At 42.0% G+C, this 20,009-nt stretch overlaps 2 protein-coding genes across 4 annotated transcripts in view; both read left to right on the top strand.

Moving 5' to 3' along the window:
• grk3 (G protein-coupled receptor kinase 3) overlaps positions 1-5,189 on the top strand; it is a 65,593-nt gene extending 60,404 nt beyond the window's left edge. The window contains exons 18-21 of the mRNA XM_044012747.1: positions 285-447; positions 538-674; positions 1,868-1,981; positions 2,070-5,189. Coding sequence (XP_043868682.1) covers positions 285-447; positions 538-674; positions 1,868-1,981; positions 2,070-2,231 — 576 coding nt within the window. The 3' untranslated portion in view covers positions 2,232-5,189. The remainder of the gene's footprint in view (positions 1-284; positions 448-537; positions 675-1,867; positions 1,982-2,069) is intronic.
• A 3,244-nt stretch (positions 5,190-8,433) lies between these two features.
• LOC122758513 (unconventional myosin-XVIIIb-like) overlaps positions 8,434-20,009 on the top strand; it is a 46,640-nt gene continuing 35,064 nt past the window's right edge. For 2 of the 3 annotated variants that reach the window (XM_044012746.1, XM_044012743.1), the window contains exons 1-7: positions 8,434-8,569; positions 12,235-12,419; positions 14,875-15,024; positions 16,029-16,424; positions 16,539-16,602; positions 17,511-17,623; positions 18,421-18,588. In XM_044012746.1, coding sequence (XP_043868681.1) covers positions 12,381-12,419; positions 14,875-15,024; positions 16,029-16,424; positions 16,539-16,602; positions 17,511-17,623; positions 18,421-18,588 — 930 coding nt within the window. In that variant the 5' untranslated portion in view covers positions 8,434-8,569; positions 12,235-12,380. Of the gene's footprint in view, positions 8,570-12,231; positions 12,420-14,874; positions 15,025-16,028; positions 16,425-16,538; positions 16,603-17,510; positions 17,624-18,420; positions 18,589-20,009 lie in introns of all 3 variants that reach the window. The other variant, XM_044012744.1, reaches the window with a different exon arrangement.

Raw genomic sequence — 20,009 nt, 5'->3', positions numbered from 1 at the left:
GCAGCAGTCGTTAACACGCGAGTGCTGCGGGAAATAATGGATGTACAGTTGTGAGAACATCAAGATGGAGGGAGGAGAGTGTTCAGCTCTGCTCCCCTGATGATGATCCCATCAGAGCTTTACTGCTGCAGTCTTTTTAAACAAAGAACAAAGAAAATAGAACTTATTGACTTTTAGATGCGAGAGGTCCATGTCACTGTTCCTGTCATGGGAAAAAAAAAAAAGCTAAAGAGAGCCTGTGTCTGTTGCCAGGCAGAACTAAACGTCCTGCTCTCTGTCCTCAGCTGCTCGACAGTGACCAGGAGCTGTACAAGAACTTTCCTCTGGTGATATCGGAGCGCTGGCAGCAGGAGGTGGCAGAGACGGTGTACGAGGCGGTCAACTCGGACACGGACAAGAGCGAGGCGCGCAAGAGGGCCAAGAACAAGCAGCTGGGCCACGAGGAGGGTAATGACGCACCGCCGGGAGGACAGCATCTACACAATCTAAACACTAAAGACGTCTCTGACCCCGTCTCTCTGTCTCTCTGTCTCTCAGACTACGCACTGGGTAAGGACTGCATAATGCACGGCTACATGCTGAAGCTGGGGAACCCCTTCCTGACCCAGTGGCAGCGTCGATACTTCTATCTCTTCCCCAACCGCGTGGAGTGGAGGGGGGAGGGCGAGTCAAGGGTGAGTTCACCGCCGTCTCTCCTCGACCTAAAGACGTATCACTGGGTCAAACTGAGAGGGTTTCTTATCCTTTTACTGTGACGGTGTTCAGGTGTTAGTTCCTCACAGCCGGCATTGTCATGACAACCGTGTCATCTCAGGAGTTCTTGTGCTTTTGAGCAGTTGGAAACCACCTGGTTTTAACTTTGCACTGTGTCACAACTTAAAGGTCTAATCTGCAAATGTTCTGCATTGTTATGACACAAGGAAACAGATGGTAGCTGTAGATCAGGGTTGTTTGTGGGCGATTAAATAGATTTCCTATTTATAATGACACCAAAGAAAGTGTATCTATAAAAGTCAACATTAGAATTGATTAACAAAGATATGACATAAGCAGTAACTTTATATTATCCGTGTTTTTTTTATGATAATACTCTTTGTAGATGTTGGATTTGATCCATGCTGGACATTGAAAGCATCACAGCCACACAGTTCTGATTCTTTTGGGCTTTGAGTCTGTTTATATTTATATAAAAAACATCTATTGGAACGCAGTATTGCGTATTTAGAAGTCCATTTATCCTGAAGTGACAGAGCTGCTGCTGCTGCTGCTGCTGCTTATGTTTTGTCTGTCTGTCTTTGTCCTGACTCCACACTGAAGGAGACGTGGCTTAAACACTTTAAAAAGCACAGAGACGGGGTGAGTGTTGTAAACCAGGTCCAGGTCCCTGCGGTGTCCTCGTGTCCCCTGCTCTCTTTAAGTAAAGCCAGCCTTCCATCCTCCCTGCTTCACGCCATGTAGTGTCACTTCAAACTGCTGCTAGTAGCTGAATTTAAGAAGGAGAGACACCCCGAGAGGCGTTGAGGTGCAGAGGTGCCGGACCTCTGTATTAACCCTTTAAACTTGTGACTGTCACCGTTCGTGTTCCTCGTAACTCAGCGTCTGTGGAGGTGAAACCACATCACAGTGTTTTTCTTTATTAAAAGCTGAGTGTAATAAGTTTAAACCTGTTTTGAAACGAGAAAAAATGTCATGTTTTTTGTGCCAACACAGTGTGTTTAGTGTGAAGCTTCTCATCCAAAGCTCTGCAGTGGCTGTAGTTGACAGGACGGGTGTGTTAGTCTCTCCACTTCAGCCCTCGTGCTTCCTTTATTTCTTCTAAGTGTGTGTGTGTGTGTGTGTAAGCTTCACCTTCACCTTTCCTTCACAGCAAAACCTGTTGACGATGGAGCAGATCGTGTCGGTGGAGGAAACGCAGATTAAAGACAAGAAGTGCATCCTGCTGCGCATCAAAGGCGGGAAACAGTTTGTGCTGCAGTGCGAGGTAGGGCCGCTCTCATTCCTCCAGCTGTGTCGCCGTGATGTGAGACAGGAGAGAGGAGAGGTGACTCTGGTTTGTGTTGTGTGTGCAGAGCGACCCAGAGTTTGTGCAGTGGAAGAAAGAGCTGACCGAGGCGTTCACAGAAGCCCAGAAGCTGCTGCGTCGCGCTCCCAAAGTCATCGGGAAGGGGCGGGCCGGAGTGGTGGAGCTCTCCAAACCTCCACTCACACACCGCAATAGCAACGGCCTGTGAATACACACACACAGATATATACACACACGCACACACACACACACACGCATACACACACTGCACCCCCCTCCCCTCCTCATCAGCCACAGGACATTTGCTCTGACACGTTTCCCACTGTGATGTGTGTGCGTGCGCGTCTGTGTGTGTGTGTGTGTGTGTGAGCGGAGCATGACCACCAGCCACCATGTGACACACACACACACACACACACTCACTCATCACAAAGACCAGTCACAAGAGCGATTGATTCTTTTGTTTTAGTTTTTTACTTTTTCTCGGCCACGGGACCCGAGAGGACGGAGGGACGTGAGGCGAGGAGACGCCGTGACGAGGACGTGTCCTTGTCCCTCTGGTTTCCGTCCCCCCCGCTCATCCAGCGTCCTCTGTTTCGAATCAGGTGAATCCAGAACCAGGACCTGCAGCAGCCGCACAGACTCTGTGAGAGAGAGCGAGAGAGAAAAGGCTGCTCTCCTCTCATCCCTCCCTCTCACCTGTCCTCCCCCGTTATTATATTAAGTGTGTAAAGTGCCAACGTCAATATTTACTTGAGTCACCTGAGCATCTGGAACGACCTGCTCTGGCGGCAGATGTTGCCCCTCCCTCCCTCCCTCCCTCCCTCCCTCTCTCTCCCTCCACACACACGGATACACAGAGGAGGGAGTGTGTACGCGGTGGGGGCGGTGGCAGTCTTGGATGTGGGGGTGGTGGTGGGTCGGGGAGGGAGGTGATTGATCATTCCACACTGCGGAAAAGCGGAAGTACAAGGAGCCACGGACTCTTCCAGATAGGCTCCTGTACAGCCGGGGTTACCATAGAGACTGATATTTCATTGGCTGTCGAAAAGCGCAGCTGGTTGCCACGGGAACCCTGAAGACTGGTCTATACCAGGGAGACTGGTAACCACGGACAACGGTGTAACTATTGTGTATTACGGCTACACTTGCAGATAAAAAAAAAAAAAGATGATGGCAGAGGGGAGGGAGCGAGGACGTGACTCTGTACATACACAAACCCTGTCTCTGTGCATCGCCAGTGTTTCAGTCCAACGTGTTTGCATTAGCGGGGACTTTTCTCTGTCTGCCTGTTTGTGAATCTGTCCTGGCTTTTTAAGGGAAGGGAGGGGGAGGGAGGGAGGAGAGGGAGGCGCTGCGTTACCTCAGTCAGACTGTTTGTTTTTGAAAACGTGGAAGGATGAGAGCTGCTCAAGGTTCCAAAAAACGCCCGCCGTACGCAGACGAGCGCAGTCTGCTGCTGTGGAGGCGGGAACATGAACAAAGACAAGCTGATTAAACTCATGAAAGGAAAAAAAAAAAAACTCCACCTTCAAAACCACCAAACACAACTTAAATGGGCTTTTTTTTTGTTTTCTTCAGTCTGTGTAAACACTGACGGTTGAGTTTAGTGTTTGTTGTCGTTCTGCACGGTCACAGCAGAGAAGTCGAGCTTGTGTCTCAATGAAGAATCAGTCGTTTCTATTTCACCGACCGCAAACCTGTTTACATCAAACTAGGGTTCAAATATACACACACACACAACTCATGTCACAAACATTCACCATTAACAATCTGAAGGCCTAAAAAAAAAACTGTTAACTTTGCGTCATTGTCTTCATCTAAGCATCTGTGTGTGTTTGTGTGGGTGTGTGTGGGTGTGGCCGTTCACAGGAAATCCAAACAAAGATTGATTAGATTTTTATTGTCGACATTAATTAACAAGCGTTAATAAACATGAGGTTATCTTTTGTCTTTAGTCCCGGGACAGATGTGAAAATTCTATCGTCTCCTTCACCAACTGATTCAAGAGCTTTGTGAAGAAGTGTCACACACACACACACACACACACACACAAACGCTGCATGTGAGCATCTCAACACTGTGGCTCCGCTGCGACTGTTGGTGTTACAGACGTAATGAAACCACTGTTTTCCAGCTGTAAAGCGGCACATGTGATATCCGGTGCAAATGTTGACGGTTAAAAAAGGAATCGGCACCTCTGCTGCCTCCCTCTGGTTAGACATGGAAATGTTAAGTTTTGAGATTTTCACACATTTTCAAAACAAATGGAACCCGTTGCGACGGCGTCACTGATCTGCGGCCTGCACTGCTCCCCCACTCCCCCTCCCACAGCTCTCAGCTCACTTCTTGGCATTTTGTTGTTGTTTTTTTTAATCAGGCATCAGAATAGGGTGGGGTTTAGTTGATGCGTGTGTGTGTGTGTGTGTGTGGGTTCTCTGTTTAATCACGGTGGAAACATTGAATATACAAAACAATGTCAACAATGTTTTTTTTTGTCCTTTTCAATGTCAAAAACATTTATTCAGTCAGTGAAGTTTGTGACACACACACACACACGACGTCAGCAGTGTTTCAGGGCGGAGTCTTGTTTTTAGTCTTATTTTTTTGTGCTTGAATGTGACGCAGTTGAGTTTTGTTTGACAGCATTAAAGAGCAGAACCGTGCACACTCACGTTGAAGGTGAGGGAGCGGGGTAACCGGGGGTAACCGGGGGTAACCAGTGCGTTGTTGGACGCGTTCATAACTTTCAGGGTTTTTCTTTGGTTCTCTTCCGTCATGCAGTACAGTGTCCTCGTCTGTGATGTCCATGCATTTCCACAGCTGTGATGTGTGACCTGCAGTAGGAAAAGGGGTTTCTGATTTAAGGGGTTTATTGTGATGACTAAATGATTCTTTTCTTTCTAGCCTTTACCTGTCGGGGGGGATATTATCATCTTATAGAGAAATGTTGTCACCTCTGAAGGTGTCTTTTATTTTTGTAAACCAAAATGGTTTTTATTGTTTTCATTGAGATGTTTGTCGTTGCACCTTTTTAGCCCAATGTGTTACTTAATAGCTGTTCAATGTGCCAAATAACTGTTGCTGATTGAGTGGAACCAATGGGAAGCCGACTTCGCGGACACAGCTACATCCATGCTAAAACACACACACACACACACACACACACGCACGTGCGCACACACACACACACTTTGCGGTGGAAGTTTTTGAAGGGTACAAAACTGTGACCAAACATTTTCTAGAGGAGAGAGGGGTGTGTGTGTGTGTGTGTGATTCTGACTCCATCTCCTCTCCCAACTTAAGACTTTTCTTCTTCTTCTTTCACGCTGTGTGTATGTCCTGTGAGTGTGTGTGTGTGTGTGCGTGCGTGTGTGAGTGTGTGTGTGTGTGTGTGTGTGAGCACACCTCATCCTGTTCTTGTTTTGCTCATACACAGACTCTCAGCTTATAAAGGTCGGCATATAGGAGGAAAAAAAAAAATCAAAGTATATATAAATATATGTGTATATGAAATGAGAAAATGCTTTAGGATTATTTAAAAGATTTAATGTAGAAAACAAAATAAAATTGTTCGGGGAGGTTCTTTTTTTGTTTTTCTTTTCTTTTTGATGTGAGTGTAATTCTTTGTGGTGAAGACTTCAGCTCGAAACTTGCACATAAAGACTTTAGATATTGTACCTGCGAGATCCAGATGACTATTTTTGTTTAAATACCGGACTCTTTGCTCTTTCATATTTATTGCGCATGTGGGGAGTGCTGTCTCTCTTTCTCTCTGTCTCTCTCTCTCGCTCCGTCTCTCCTCCTCCTCCTCCTCTGTCGTGTGGGAGCTAAACTCCTCTGATCGACACCGTCAGAAACTTCTTCTCTCTTCTGTTTTTTTTTTCATATGCCGCAGACAAACACAAATACTACTGGCTTTGGGTTATTATCACCATCGAGGTTATGATAATGCTGATATATTATTGATGATATTATTCGACGATGATTAGTAAATTTATTTTATTTCAAAGATTTTTTTGTGCAACAGGTAGGACAGTGTTGCGTGTTGGACTGCTTGTAAAAACAGTTCATGAATAAAAATCCTTTTTCCGTGTTGCCTCCTGTCGCTCACGTTTGTTGTGTTTCTGACAAACTGTTCTTGAATGAAAATGTCGTCACGTTGTACTCCGAGATATTTGTTTGCGATGGAGTTTTGATCACATTTTACTGATTAAAGTTGACATTTTTCCACCTGAGAAATCAAAGGTTTGACGAGATGAGTCAAATATCTTAAGCGTGTGTAAACCACTCACTCTCCCACACCAGGAGCTGCTGGTCCAGCGCTGCCTCGTGTGGTCACGACAGATTATATGCTCATATCTTAAAAGCATGTTTGCTGTTTAATCTCAGCCGTTTGTGTCTGACAACTGAAGTTTGCATCACTTTACAAAACCTGTTTTTGTTCTTTTTCCATTCAGAAAACCAGTGATTTAAAGTCACGGCTCGGAGCAGAGTTGTGGATTCACTCACTGCTGCGTCTGTGAGTCGAAACTTGTGACTCCGATTTAGCTCAGTGACACAAACTGACCACACGAGGCAGCAGTAGACCAGCAGAGGGCGTTCCAGTTCAGTTTCCTGTGATAAAAGTCTGAATCTAACATCACTCTGAACAGATCATAGACTGTAGCTGATGTTATCGTTAATGATGATGTTGCTTTTCCCAAAGATCAGCTGAAGAAAATATCATCCATTAGATTGTGAAAGAGTGAATGAACCAAATACTAGACGACTCAATAAATAACATACAGACCAGTTGCTCTTTAACTGTGTGTGTGTTTGAGTGTTTGACTTCCCTCTCAAATGACTGGAAAGACAAAGTGGATTTTTACAGTGCATTATTGCCGTGATATGACGTTTATTTCCGTTTATTTCCAGGACATTTGTAAAGAACAGAAACAGCTGAAGTGTTTGAAATCATCGAGTGCTTCCTGTTCCTGACCACACCCTCTGTGCCTCTTTATCACATGTACGTGTCAACACCTTAAAGAGGAAACTATTAAAGTGACCTCTATCTGTGGTTCTGTCGTGGTTTAATGATGTTCTGTCTTTTAGTGCAGCACTGCCCCCTCCTGGTCATTCTGTGGAAGTGAAGGTAGGGAAATCATCTCAAAAATCTCCTGCAGGACGTTTGATGTGGATCTGTGTTCAGTCATGTGACCAGTCACACATTTATAAACTGCTACAGGCTGTTTTGTGCATACAGTTACTGTAGCAACAATGTTATCTGCGTTAAAAGGTGCAGAATGAAAGATAAAGTTTCATGTGTTTTGAAGAGAAATCACAAATACACGATCACTGACTTCAGTTCTGATATAAATCATGTCTTTATTGAAATGTTGATATAAGAAAATGCTGTTTGCAACATAATAATAATGAATAATAATCAGAATTAAAATGAATCACTATAATATTTTAATGCAGGCTAATAAAAACTAATCTACAGAGATCATGAATAATCTGTAAAACACCTTTATTTCTGATCAGATTATAACCGTAACCAGAGGGTCGCGGGTCAAGGGCTGGGGTGCCCTTGAGCAAGGCACCCGAGTGACTGAGGCTGTGTGAGTCAAAGGCACTGACAAAGAAAACTTAACATTTATGGATCAGCCAGACATTGAAGAGCCTCTCCTGCTCTGACTGCAGCTGTGCCACCTGTGACTGCTTACGACGGGGGGGCCAGGACGGCAATGCTCGTTCACAAATGAAACCACACGTGCTGCTTTCACGTCAGGGAGAAAAATCTCTAATAACCCGGGAAATAGTCACCAGAGGGCTCTGAGTCTTTGCTTAATATAGCGACAAAGTCACTACGTTGGCAAAACTGGAGGCCGGGGTCTTTCCCGAGTCAGGAACGCCCGTCTGAACTTGGAAATTCCGAGTTACAAACACAAATGGAACGCAGCACTACGTTGGTCTTCATGGAGCGTGCATTCAAACTGCAGAGATGTTTTCCGTCTGTAAACTCGTTTATTCTTCCTCCTCCTCCTCCCCCTCCTCCTCCTCCCCCTCCCCCCCTCAGCCTCAGCTGGAGCTGTCAATCAAACTGGACAGCTGATGTGCACCGGTGGCCTCTGGCAGGAGCAGCCGGTGTCTGTTATCACCCTCCCACACACACACACACACACAGTCACACACCTTTAAACAGCAGTGATATAGTTCAGCTCCACCTGAGTAATAAAGTCTGTCCTCCGTCTCTTCCGTGTGTCTCACTCGTCCTCGTCTTCAGTCCCCGAGTGTCCAGCGCGGTCTCCAAACTGGGCCGTCGTCCCCTTCCCCCTGTGACTGTTCCTGCAGATATTTATAGAGGAACCGTCTGTCAACCCTGTCCTGCTGCTTATCACTGTGTGTGTGTGTGTGTGTGAGACTCTATTTCTGACTATAGCTGCCCGTGTCCCTCAGTCTCAGTCTCAGTGTGAGTGTGAGTGTGTGTCAGCGGGTCTCTTTGTTGACCTCACAGGATTTACCTGATCTGGACCTTTCAGCCGTTTCTTTATCATTTCAAAGGTAAGTCTGTGTGTCGTCTGCTCTAGAGATGAGGAACAACCACAGTCTGCAGGTTTTATTTAAAGACGGACCTCGCTGGTCCTCGCTGGGCCTCGCTGGACCTCGCTGGTCCTCGCTGGGCCTCGCTGGACCTCGCTGGGCCTCTGGGCTTCATGTGCTCGGACGCTGCTTCAGACTGAATAGCAGTTTATCGTCGAGTCCATTTTCACTGTGAAGAGTCGAAGGGAAAAGTCATAAATATTTGTTCCAACTGCAGTGGAAAGATTCAGGGTTTAGGCTTTCACTTGGGTTTAAACCTGGGAAAGAAGAATTCTGACGTTTTGAATTTGGAGAAAAATCCTGGATTCCTTTAGATTTAGAGATTAGAGCAATTTTGAGGTGAGGTTGTTTGTTTGTTTCTCAGGCCAAGAACAAAAACAAATGTGTTTTTCATATGAAATAAATTGACACCAAATTCTTAGATTACAAACGTAATCTAGAAATAATTTCAGATTATTAAATAAATGTATCTTTTTAAGTTTGTTAGACACACTCACACACACTCACACACAGAGTGTGTTGTGACCACTGAGGGAATTTGAGAAGTGCTGGTTTACAGGGCTGGAGGTTTACTTTCTGCAATGACCTAATGTGGTGCTTACAGTAAAGTGTGATCTACTATTGGATGTTAATAATAAGAATAATAATAATAATAATAACATATATGGGAGCAAATAATGACTAAAAACAATCAATTGATGAACCTTTTTAGGCCTCAAAACAAGAAACTAATTATATGTATAGCCCTAAGCCTATTTTTTAGGTCTCTACTCGAAAATGTTATACTCATAATAAAATAGGTACATATATGTATATACGTATATATATACATATATATATGTAAGTGTTACTGATGAAGAGTGAATGAAAATAATTCAGCCTCGCCTGAAAAAGAAAGAAAAAACAGGATGAATAATCTCTGGAATGATGGAGAATAAACTCTAAACTCACTCATATCAAAGTACTTTGATCAAGTGAAGCAGACAAAACAAAATTAGAGAGATTTTAGTGCAAAAATGACAGGCGAGGACTCATTTGGAACATTTTGGAAACATCTGTGCCATTTGTATTCAAACCTTTTATTAAACTACTTAATGTTCAATAAAACAATTTGATGGCCTTGTTTCAAACTTCCTGCAGACTTTAATATGTTTTCCATTCCAAAAACAAACACCAGATGGGGCCATTGAGACTTGTCTCTCAGCGAGGGAATGGTCTACATGAATGGCGACATCTCGTTGGCTTCCTTACAGCCAATAGAAGGTCTCCGAATTGATTGACAGCGTTGTTAGCCAATGAGAAGCAACAGAGCGCGCGGCTGCTGCCTCAGGATCGAGTCATTCTTCTCAAAACGTGATGACGTCACTTAGAGACACCCGGAGGCTTTTGAATGTAACACAGGACGTCAGTTTAACCGGTGAAAGATTCATTTTTCACATAGAAACATCAAAAGTAAGAACAATGACGTTTTGTTGTCTGTATTGTTTGGCTTTTATCTCTGTAATGCTTTGTCAAACAGCAGAGTCTCAGCTTTCATTTGAGCCGTAGCCGTTGACAAAATGGCGGAGTGTTAGCTCTCTCTGTTAGCTTTCGCTGCGGCGAAATGCTCTACAGTACTTTATGAAGTTTGATACGTAGTTATTCATTTAGGTGTTATTTGAGCTGTGTCACATTTAAAATAGCCTTGTAGCCCAGATGTCGCTGTTTAATTTGAGGCCCAGCTTCAAAATACTCTCAAAATTGCAATTATTGCGACTTATTGTAAAAAGGCTGCGCAGACTCTGTCAGGGTTCCCCAACTGGGGGACCGTCGGGTTTGACTCTTGGTGACGTTTTTGTCATTTCTGCATCAGGAGAATCTGTGATGGACCTTATGTTCTACTTCACCGAGACATGAACGCACACTTAGCGGGATAAATTACACCTGACGTGTCATCCACATCCTGACTTTGGTGCAACAGACTGTCAGTTGATCAATTTAGCAGCATAGTTTAAGACTGGCTTTCTCACGTATCCTGGATTATGTTCATTCTACTGTGGTGCAACAGGCCCCAGGTGTTTTAAAGTGTATGAGGCACTGACATGTAGCCAATGCCAGAACCAGGTTCTAGTTCTCCCTGAAAACACAGTTCCCGTTCCAAAGCCCATAGAGAAAAGTTTACATGAGGTCATAAAGGAGTTGTCGATCAGCCAGTTCAAATGTGTTCTTTTGAAATGCTTTGTTCAGTTTAACCAACATGTGCTTAAAAACACAGATTTTCTCTATGGATTTTGGTTCAGGAGAATATGAAGCGACCGCCGCTCTAACGCGGTACCTTGCGTTGACCACCTAAATATTCTAAACGATATTCTTTTCTGATTTGTTGGCCGAGTAAATGAGTGCTGCTCCTGACACCGGGCTTATTAATCTCTTTGGCTCCGTCAGCTTTTAGCAGATGAGGCAAATGTCTAAAATGAGGTCCGTTCTGTCTCGTGGGGACTTGTCTCAAAGGCTTGTTCATGCTTTTATGGCCATCGTCTGGACTACTGTAACTACATACTGTAAAGTCCTGTATGTTGTGATTAGCCAGGCCTCACTTTCACACCTTCAGCTCGTCCAGAATGGGCACACAGACGTGAGTACACCTCCCCCATTCTGGCCTCCCTCCACTGGCTCCCAGTGCGTTACACGATAGATTTTAAAATACTTCCATTTGTGTATAAATGTCTTCATGGTCTTGCTCCGCCCGCCGTCTCTGAGTTTCTGCAGCCATATTTGCCTCTGTGGTTGTGGACTGTCATTACACATTAAACAGGCTTTAAAGAAAAGGTTTAAAGACTCGCCTGTTCTCTGCATATCAGACAGTGGGAGGAGTCTGTTGTTCTGCATGTTATGGGTGACATGTCATATCTTCTCTGCTCACTGTGTTTTATGTCTTTTATGGTTTTATTTATTATTGTCATTCTGTGTAATACTACTGAACAGCACATTTTTAAACACGCTCTATAAATAAAATTGGATTGGATATATATATGTATATATATATATATATATATATATATGTATATATATATATATGTGTGTACATATTTATAATAGAATATAATACTACATACAACACTATTTGATCTCAAGTGGACCGAACCAGTAAAATAATAGCGTATAAACCTTTGACCTTTTTGTTTTTTTTCTTTGTTCTCCATTCAATAGTATCTTTTTTTTTTTTTACAAAACATGACAGTTCTTATTTCTTGAGAAGAATAAGTACAATATTATATTATCACCATATTATGCCTAAGTTTACATTTACACATGTGCATTACAACGTACAGATCACAGTGGATCTATACAGGCATGCACATTTAGTCACAGGTATCTGGAAGTGAAAAATATAGTATTTTACATAATGATTCTAATCATAGCGTGTGACATTTTAACAAATTCATCCTGCGGGCCGTTTCTGGCCCGCACGCCGTACGTTTGACACCCCTGCTCTAGAGCATGGATTAAATGTAGAGAGGAGTTTTCAGGCCACACGGTGTTGCTTGACAGATTAATTTCTGTTCACTGAGATCAATGTTTTTCTGTCGTCTTTGAGAGACACACGTCTGTGACTGTTACTCACTGTTTCTCTCCTTTGTCAGCAGGTTGTGTGTCTTTCTCCGTGTGCACACACACACACACACACACGCCGCTGCTGTCACTCTGAGATCACATCATCTGGCTGACACCTGTGTGACCCTCATCCACCCCCTGCACACACACACACACACACACCTCCTGCTGTCCAGCCATGGCATTGTCTTCACGATTAAAACTGTGGGAGCAGAAGGGAGGTGCACTCCTGCTGCATGCTGTTAATCCTGAGTTTGTGTTTGGACTCTAACCCTGACTCATCGTGACACGTCACTGTCTGTGTGTTTAGTGTTTAGTGGTGCGTTAGAACACTGTTTCTCTAACGTTACGTGGAGAATCATCTTTTTAATCTAAATGTCAATTGTGAGACAAAATCAAACAAATGTTACTTTAAAGATGTTTATTTTTCTCCTTCATCTTAAATAGTTAATACAGCAGGTTGAGCTCAGCGTCTTCTCACGTCTGCGTCACAGCACTTTATATAAAACGTATGTGACTTCCCATGATTGGATCTTACAGCTTGTCAAAGAATGTCAAACAGCTGTCCCGCTGACCTTAATCATGCTCCCTATTGTGTTCACAGTTAAATGTCAGGCCTCTGGGCTCGTCTCCAGCTAAACACACCTCTACTTCCATCATCATGAGGCTTGGCAGAGCTGCTGAGTCACCACACACACACACACACACACACACATAATCATTCAGACAATGGAGGAGTGTTCAGAAACCACATTGCCTCAACAAAGTCTCACTAGGATCAGGTTTTGGGCTCCATGAGGGTTACTGGTCCTGACAGTGACAGAAAACGTGTTCCCTTACACTTAAACACACGCTGACACTGAGGTGATTTGACTTTCCTTTGCTCTTGAAGACTTGAACAGTCAAATTCATATCTCAGGTGACCTATAGCTGCACACACTCGGTGGGTGGTTTGTATGAGATAATGACACATAATTAGCACTGACTGCACCGTGTGTGCACAACTGGGAACAAGCCAGAGACATGGACAGTTGCTCTCACTGAACACGTGGCTGCAAGGAAAAAGTGATCTCAAATGAAATCTGCAAAATCTTAACATCACAAGAGCTTACGGTTGCATGTTTATGTCATTGTTCGTGTTAAATCACAGCCTGGAAAGAACATTATTGTGTCACAGTAAAGCTGACATGATATAATATAGTATAATATAATATAATATAACATAATATAATATAATATAATATAATATAATATAATATAATATAATATAATATAATATAATATAATATAGTATAATATAATATAATATAATATAATATAATATAATATAATATAGTATAATATAATATAGTATAATATAATATAATATAACATAGTATAATATAATATAATATAATATAATATAATATAATATAATATAATATAATATAGTATAATATAATATAGTATAATATAACATAATATAATATAATATAATATAATATAATATAATATAATATAATATAATATAATATAACATAATATAATATGATATAATATAGTATAATATAATATAATATAATATAGTATAGTATAATATAATATAATATAGTATAATATAATATAATATAGTATAATATAATATAATATAGTATAATATAATATAATATAGTATAATATAATATAATATAATATAGTATAATATAATATAATATAATCACAGCATCATTTATCATGCAGATAATGTTTGATTATGTCTAAGTATTTGAACTCTAAGAAAGAAAATGCATTTCTTAATTATTTCAACACTTGAATATTAAACTCAGTTTAAATGAAGTTAATTTGTTTTTTTATATACAAACTAAAGAGCTATAGCAGTGCTGCATACAGCTTGAGTGACGCAGACTGAATAACTAACTGTTTTAAGAGTTTAACATAAAAGCAACTGTCCCTCAGAGCTCCACTATATGGACAAAAGTATTTGGACGCCTGATCGTGCAGCTCTAACTGTTTCCACACTTCCTTTTGAAGTGTTTCTAAAGGAATTTGTGTCCTTTCATTCTGCAGAGCATTAATGACGTTCTGATGTTGGAAGAAAAGGCCTCACTCACAATCTCTGTTCCCGTGTCGTTATAGTCCTTACTTGTCATTAGAGCTGCGACTAACGATTATTTTGAAAACCTTTAAAAATGTTGATCTGTGTTCGTCAAACCAAAATGTTTGACTTTTAATGATTTTGTTGTTATCCAGAGCAAAGAAATGAAGAAAATATTCACATTAAAGAAGCTTAAACAATCGGAAATCTTGTTTTAATCATGAAAAAAGCTTCAAACCGAATATTCGATTAACAAAATAGTTGTCGATTCCTTTAGTAATCGATTAATCATCGATGAATCGCTTCAGCTCTACTTGTCATGTTGGAATAGAAAAGCGACTTTCTCAGACTGTTGCCACAAAGTTGGAAACATAGCTTTGTCCAAAATGTCTTGGTATGCTGAAGTGTTAAGATGAATCTCCTTCAGTGGTGATTCAAGTGTTAGTAGGTGTGGCCAAATACTTTTGTCCTATAGTGTCTGTCTGTGTTAGAGTGTCTGTGGCAGACAAAAGTCATGACAACTGTAAAATGTACTCACAAATGATCAATGACTCTAATCCTTTCACCTCCTTTCACCACGCCTTAAAAAAAACAACAGATCAAAGAGGAGAAGAAGCCGGTGGCCGAAGCAGTGGCTCCTCCTCCTCCTCCGCTGTCAGCAGTGCCGGGCGGCTTCCTCAAACAGCTGGTCAGAGAGTCGGAGAAGGAGACCAAGCACAAAGAACCAGAGGTCAAAGAGGACAGAGCTGTGAGTGCTGTGTTTCTTCTCCTCAGATTCTTACAGACGGTCCAGTCAGGAGCAAACTAATGAAGACAAAAGGATTTATTACAGATTGAAGAGAATGGTAGACTAGAAAGAGTCTGGTGTTTGGACGTCTGAGACGATACATTTAAAATCAAGACGACTGCTAATGAGCAGGACCTTTTTTTAAAATTTAGGTACACCCATATTTTTCTTCAGCACACATTTTAGGATTGCCCTTTTTTTAATTTACCATTTATTAACAATTAATCGATTATTAATCAATGACTAAATTAATTGATGATCGATAATCGCTTTGAAGTTTTTTTTCATGGTTAAAACAAGATTTCTGATTGTTTAAGTTTCTTACATGTGAATATTTTCTTCATTTCTTTGCTCTGAATAACAAACAAGTCACTAAAAATGAATCATTTTGGTTTGTGGACAAAACAAGACATTTGAGAACACGATCAATATTTGTTAAGGTTTTCTGATATTTTATGATTCATCGAGAAAATAATCAACAGATTAATCAATTATGAAAATAATCGTTAGTTGCAGCTCAAGGATGTATATTGTTATTTAGAGAATAAAGGTGTAGGTAAATGCTAAGTGTACTGCTAACATCTGCTGACTCATTAAAGTGGCTGTAGCTTCAGAGTCGTTTTATTTCATTTGGTTTACAGTGGTACAATGTTTGGTCAGTTTGTTGTTGGGAACCACACCAGGTCCTTTATACCTTAGTCAATTCAAATGCTCCTGTTGATGAGTAAACCTAGTTGCTTGTTGCTTGTAGAATTTGTTGTTTCTCTCTTTCAATATTCAAGATTCTTTATTGTCATTCCAACACACATTAGAACATGAGGTTCCAACGAAACCCAAACAATTAAAAAGTAAAAATTAAAACCTCTGGAGGTAAGGTGCTGTGTGATTATAAGAATTAAAAGAGTAGAATAATAAAATGAAGATTTAAACGTAAACGTAAACGACTCTGTTTGCATCTTTTGCAGCCGAGCAAACTGAGCGACAACCTCGTGCAGCAGTTCCTCAACCCGGATCAGACTCCTCCCATCTTGGAGGCTGAGATGGCCCTCAGAGCTGAACTTTTCACCGGCAACAGCAGGCAAGAAAATAACTCTGCACCATCGGATGGCAGGTCCTCTTCCCACAGGTTCATCTTCACTGACGGCACGCAGCAAGCCAGGGAGGAAGTGATGCTGGCGCTTCCAAAGCAGCAGGACAGGAAGTCAGAGGAGAAGAAGAACAGGAAGATGCCACAGGCTGAGCACAAGGAGAGGACAGAGGAGGTGAAGAAGGTGAAGAAAGAGGTGGTGGAGGAGGTAGAGGAGAGGCAGGAGCCAGAGGGACGGCAAGCAGACGCGGCTGTAACAGAACATCAGAGAGAGGTATGTTCTGTGTGTTGTGTTCTCATAATAATCATGAAACCTCTGTGTCACTGTGTAAGTACAACTGATGAAGTCTAAGTCAGTATTTGCCCCTCTGCTGTGTCTTGGTCTCAGGTGAGGGACGTGTGGTATGAAGCTGGAACTGTGTGGTGTGTCCAAAAAGACGGATTCACCCTGGGTGAGATTTGACAACAACACGATGGTTATTAGGCTTCTGCGGTGTTTGCTGATGAGCACTTGAATCAGGGATGTTGGAGCAGATAAACATCTAAGACATGCAGGGCAGTGGGTCACCAAGCCGAGAATTGAGAGACCTTGACCTAAAAAAAAATACCTTATCCCTAACTATCCCTTAACCTCACCACAAATCTTACACTTAACCAGTTCCTCAGAAATGAGGTTCTGCCCCATTATGACCAGGTTTTGGTGTTGCCACTGAGTGGAACGGTCCGGTTCAGTACGGTATGGTACATTTGTTTTATTTGCGTTTCCATCAGCTGATTGGGCAACAGAAAAGCGTCACTCCCTTGCGTTTCTTCAACAGCAGCAGTCTATTCTCATACAAAGCTTGATGTCTTGTTGAAACAGCCACAAACCGAGCAGAAAAAAACTCCAACTCCATATTAAAGTACTGTAGATATTTCAGTATTTCAGTTTCCTCCTAGTGTCAAAAAACAGATGCTCATTAACCATAGGTGTGAGTTCCTTTGAGATCATTTAGGTTATGATTTGGCAAATAAAGCGGATGAGATTTGATGATCAAAAGCTAAATATTATTGTTTTTAATGGCAAAGTGATACAGCTGTGGTGTAAAAGTGTAGTCTCTGTGATTAAGTTGACTATTAATAGAGGATTAACTAATCTCTAGTCATCTGTGAGTTGGTTATATTACCTTTATATCATGTCAGTCACTGCAGACTACTGTATGTACCAGTAGCTCATACAACACACTTCAAATAACCCATTAAATATGCAGCAATCATCCTATTTGCTCCAGTGTCATGTAAACACAGCTGTGAACTACACTGTTCGGGGCTACAGTGATTGATGAGTGGAGTGAGTCTCATCATTGTTCTTTCATTTCAGCCACTCAGTTGAAGCCAGATGAAGGCACACCTGAACTCCCAGAAGGCCGAGTGAGGGTCCGTCTGCGGACAGACGAGTCATTGCATGACGTGTCACAGTATGAAATAGAGAAGGTACGTAACTCCACTCTCTTCCTTCTACTTCTATGGTTGTATTGTAACTAAAACACTTGTTTTCCAGGTGTAAACCAGGCAGGTGTCGAGTAAATGTATTTATTGATCCAGGAGCAAATCTGCACTATTTACTTTAAAGTATTGAAATGATCCATGTTGTGTATTTACTGCCTCTCTGGTCAAACACCAGCTTGTGCTTTCTTATTCTATTCTATTCTATTCTATTCTATTCTACTCACATCAGTAATCTTTATAATGTAGTATTTGTTTCCTAATATGTGCCCAGCCATGGAAAAAACAGGAAGAAATAGGCTGGAGTTGTGATTTCTAAGCTTTCCATTAATGTCTAACACATGGAAGTTTGATGAAATATGATATTTGAAGAAGGTGTGGCCATTTAAATGTAGGCACTCCTCAAACTGAGAATTTTAGCCTCGAAGATTTACACCTTCTGGGAGCCAAGAGACAGTATCAACACATTTACAAAGCCCCACCTTCTCTCAGTGACATGTGATATCAAGAGAGAGAAAAATAAAATGAAATATGAATATAAATCTCATTTTTTTTCACTTTTTACTGAGTCAAACTCAAAGTAATGTTGGTACATCCAAGCATTAAACGCTGCACACGCTGAGAGATTGTAATCCCTTACTTTGGATTCCAGTTGTTCTAATGCGTTACTGCCCATCAGTGATTGCTACACAACGAAATGGCTGTATGTTTATGTTTCTTGGAGTAAACGATTACATGTGGTGGCCCTTTAACAGCTCTAATGACTCGTCTCCTTGGCTCCACAGTGTAACCCCTCAGAGCTGGACCTGTGTGAGGACCTGAGTGACCTGCACAGTGTGAACGAGTGTGGCGTTCTCCACACACTCATCACTCGAGCTAAAGTCAACATGCCACTCACACATGCTGGACCCAACCTGGTCAACTTCTGGCCTCCGCTGCAAGCTCATAGCAAGGTGACATCACACCATCATCCGGATGAATTCATTTGGATGAATCAGCTCATTGATTTGTCTGTTGAAGTGTCGTGTTGAGAATTGAGAAACAATTACAGTAACACAACTTAGGGAGAGTGACGAGAACGTGGCTATTTAAACAATTGTTTTTCTTATGGATAGAAGATACTTGCACTGTAAGCTAACATGCTAATAGTGGAGCTAACGGAGCTGTAAGGAGCGAACTGGTGTAGATACTGCTTGAACATGGCAGTTAAATTTGTGAAGCTACTAGGGAAGATTATTGAAGAACGCTTAAGTTTATTCAGTTACAGAAGCTTCTTGTGTTTGTTTGGAATTACTACTTGGACATTGATGAGCCTGGTGCAGCAGGTGATACACTGCATGTACTCGGCCACAAGAGGGAGCCCAAGTACACACAAAAGCCACTTGAAGAGAAGCTCTTTTGGGCTTATTGGCCAAAGAAGATTGAGAATGGCTCAGATTTACAGCCAAGATTACAAGTCCAAGAACGGTACACAGACGATGTCTTCATTGACCCTGGCATTTGGGCAACGTTTGGTACCGAGAACGTAGTGAGAACACTGAACCTAAGACGCAGGAAGTTTGGTTTGTTTGGTTTGGAGAGGAGCCGGTTACATTGATGGTCGATATAGAGGCCTCATGAAGAGGTCCCTGGTCCCCTGGTTTCACCAGGGACTTTACCCTCCAGGGACTCCGACTTCCAAAATGTCCTCTGGTGGCCAGACGGAGACAGACGGAGACATAAACGGAAAACTTGAAGAGTACAGAATGACTGTACACGTCTTTGTTCAGCGGTGTACAGAGTGGCTCCATGTATCCTCTCAGCCAAACTGAATTTGAGAGAACTTTGCCAAAAGAAATTGAGCTGGGTTGAGGGTATTGGTGAAAAGCTTACACAAAGATGACGTCAGCAGCTTTCAAAACTCGATGAATCAAGCTTAATTACTCTTTCCCCGCACTGAAAGCACCACATTCACCATTTCTCGATTCAAATGAGATTGGTTACAGCACAGCGTCATACATTCTGTGCACCACCTGAGAGGGACAGTAGTGCCACACATTGATTATGGCTAAATCTACTGTAGCACCTCTGTTTTTGGACTGACCGTGTGACTATGCTGAGGTACATAGACAATGATGCCTCACAAGACCTTTGTGGCCATCTGGGAAGCTACTTCACCATCCCAGTGGAGATACATGAATAGTTCACTAAATCCTGCAGATTCACGTGGTATGAAGATGCCACAGGCTGAGGAGAAGGACAGGACAGAGGAGGTGAAGAAGGTGAAGAAAGAGGTGGAGGAGAGGCAGGAGCGTGGTATGTTGTGAAGTTGTGCTGATACGCTATAATCTGAGGATTTGGCTTCACTCCATGGTAAAGATTCCCAGATTAGGAA

Source organism: Solea senegalensis, linkage group LG21, assembly GCF_019176455.1.
Source record: "Solea senegalensis isolate Sse05_10M linkage group LG21, IFAPA_SoseM_1, whole genome shotgun sequence".
Lineage (NCBI taxonomy): Eukaryota > Metazoa > Chordata > Actinopteri > Pleuronectiformes > Soleidae > Solea > Solea senegalensis.
This window is presented reverse-complemented; position numbering and strand designations above follow the sequence as displayed.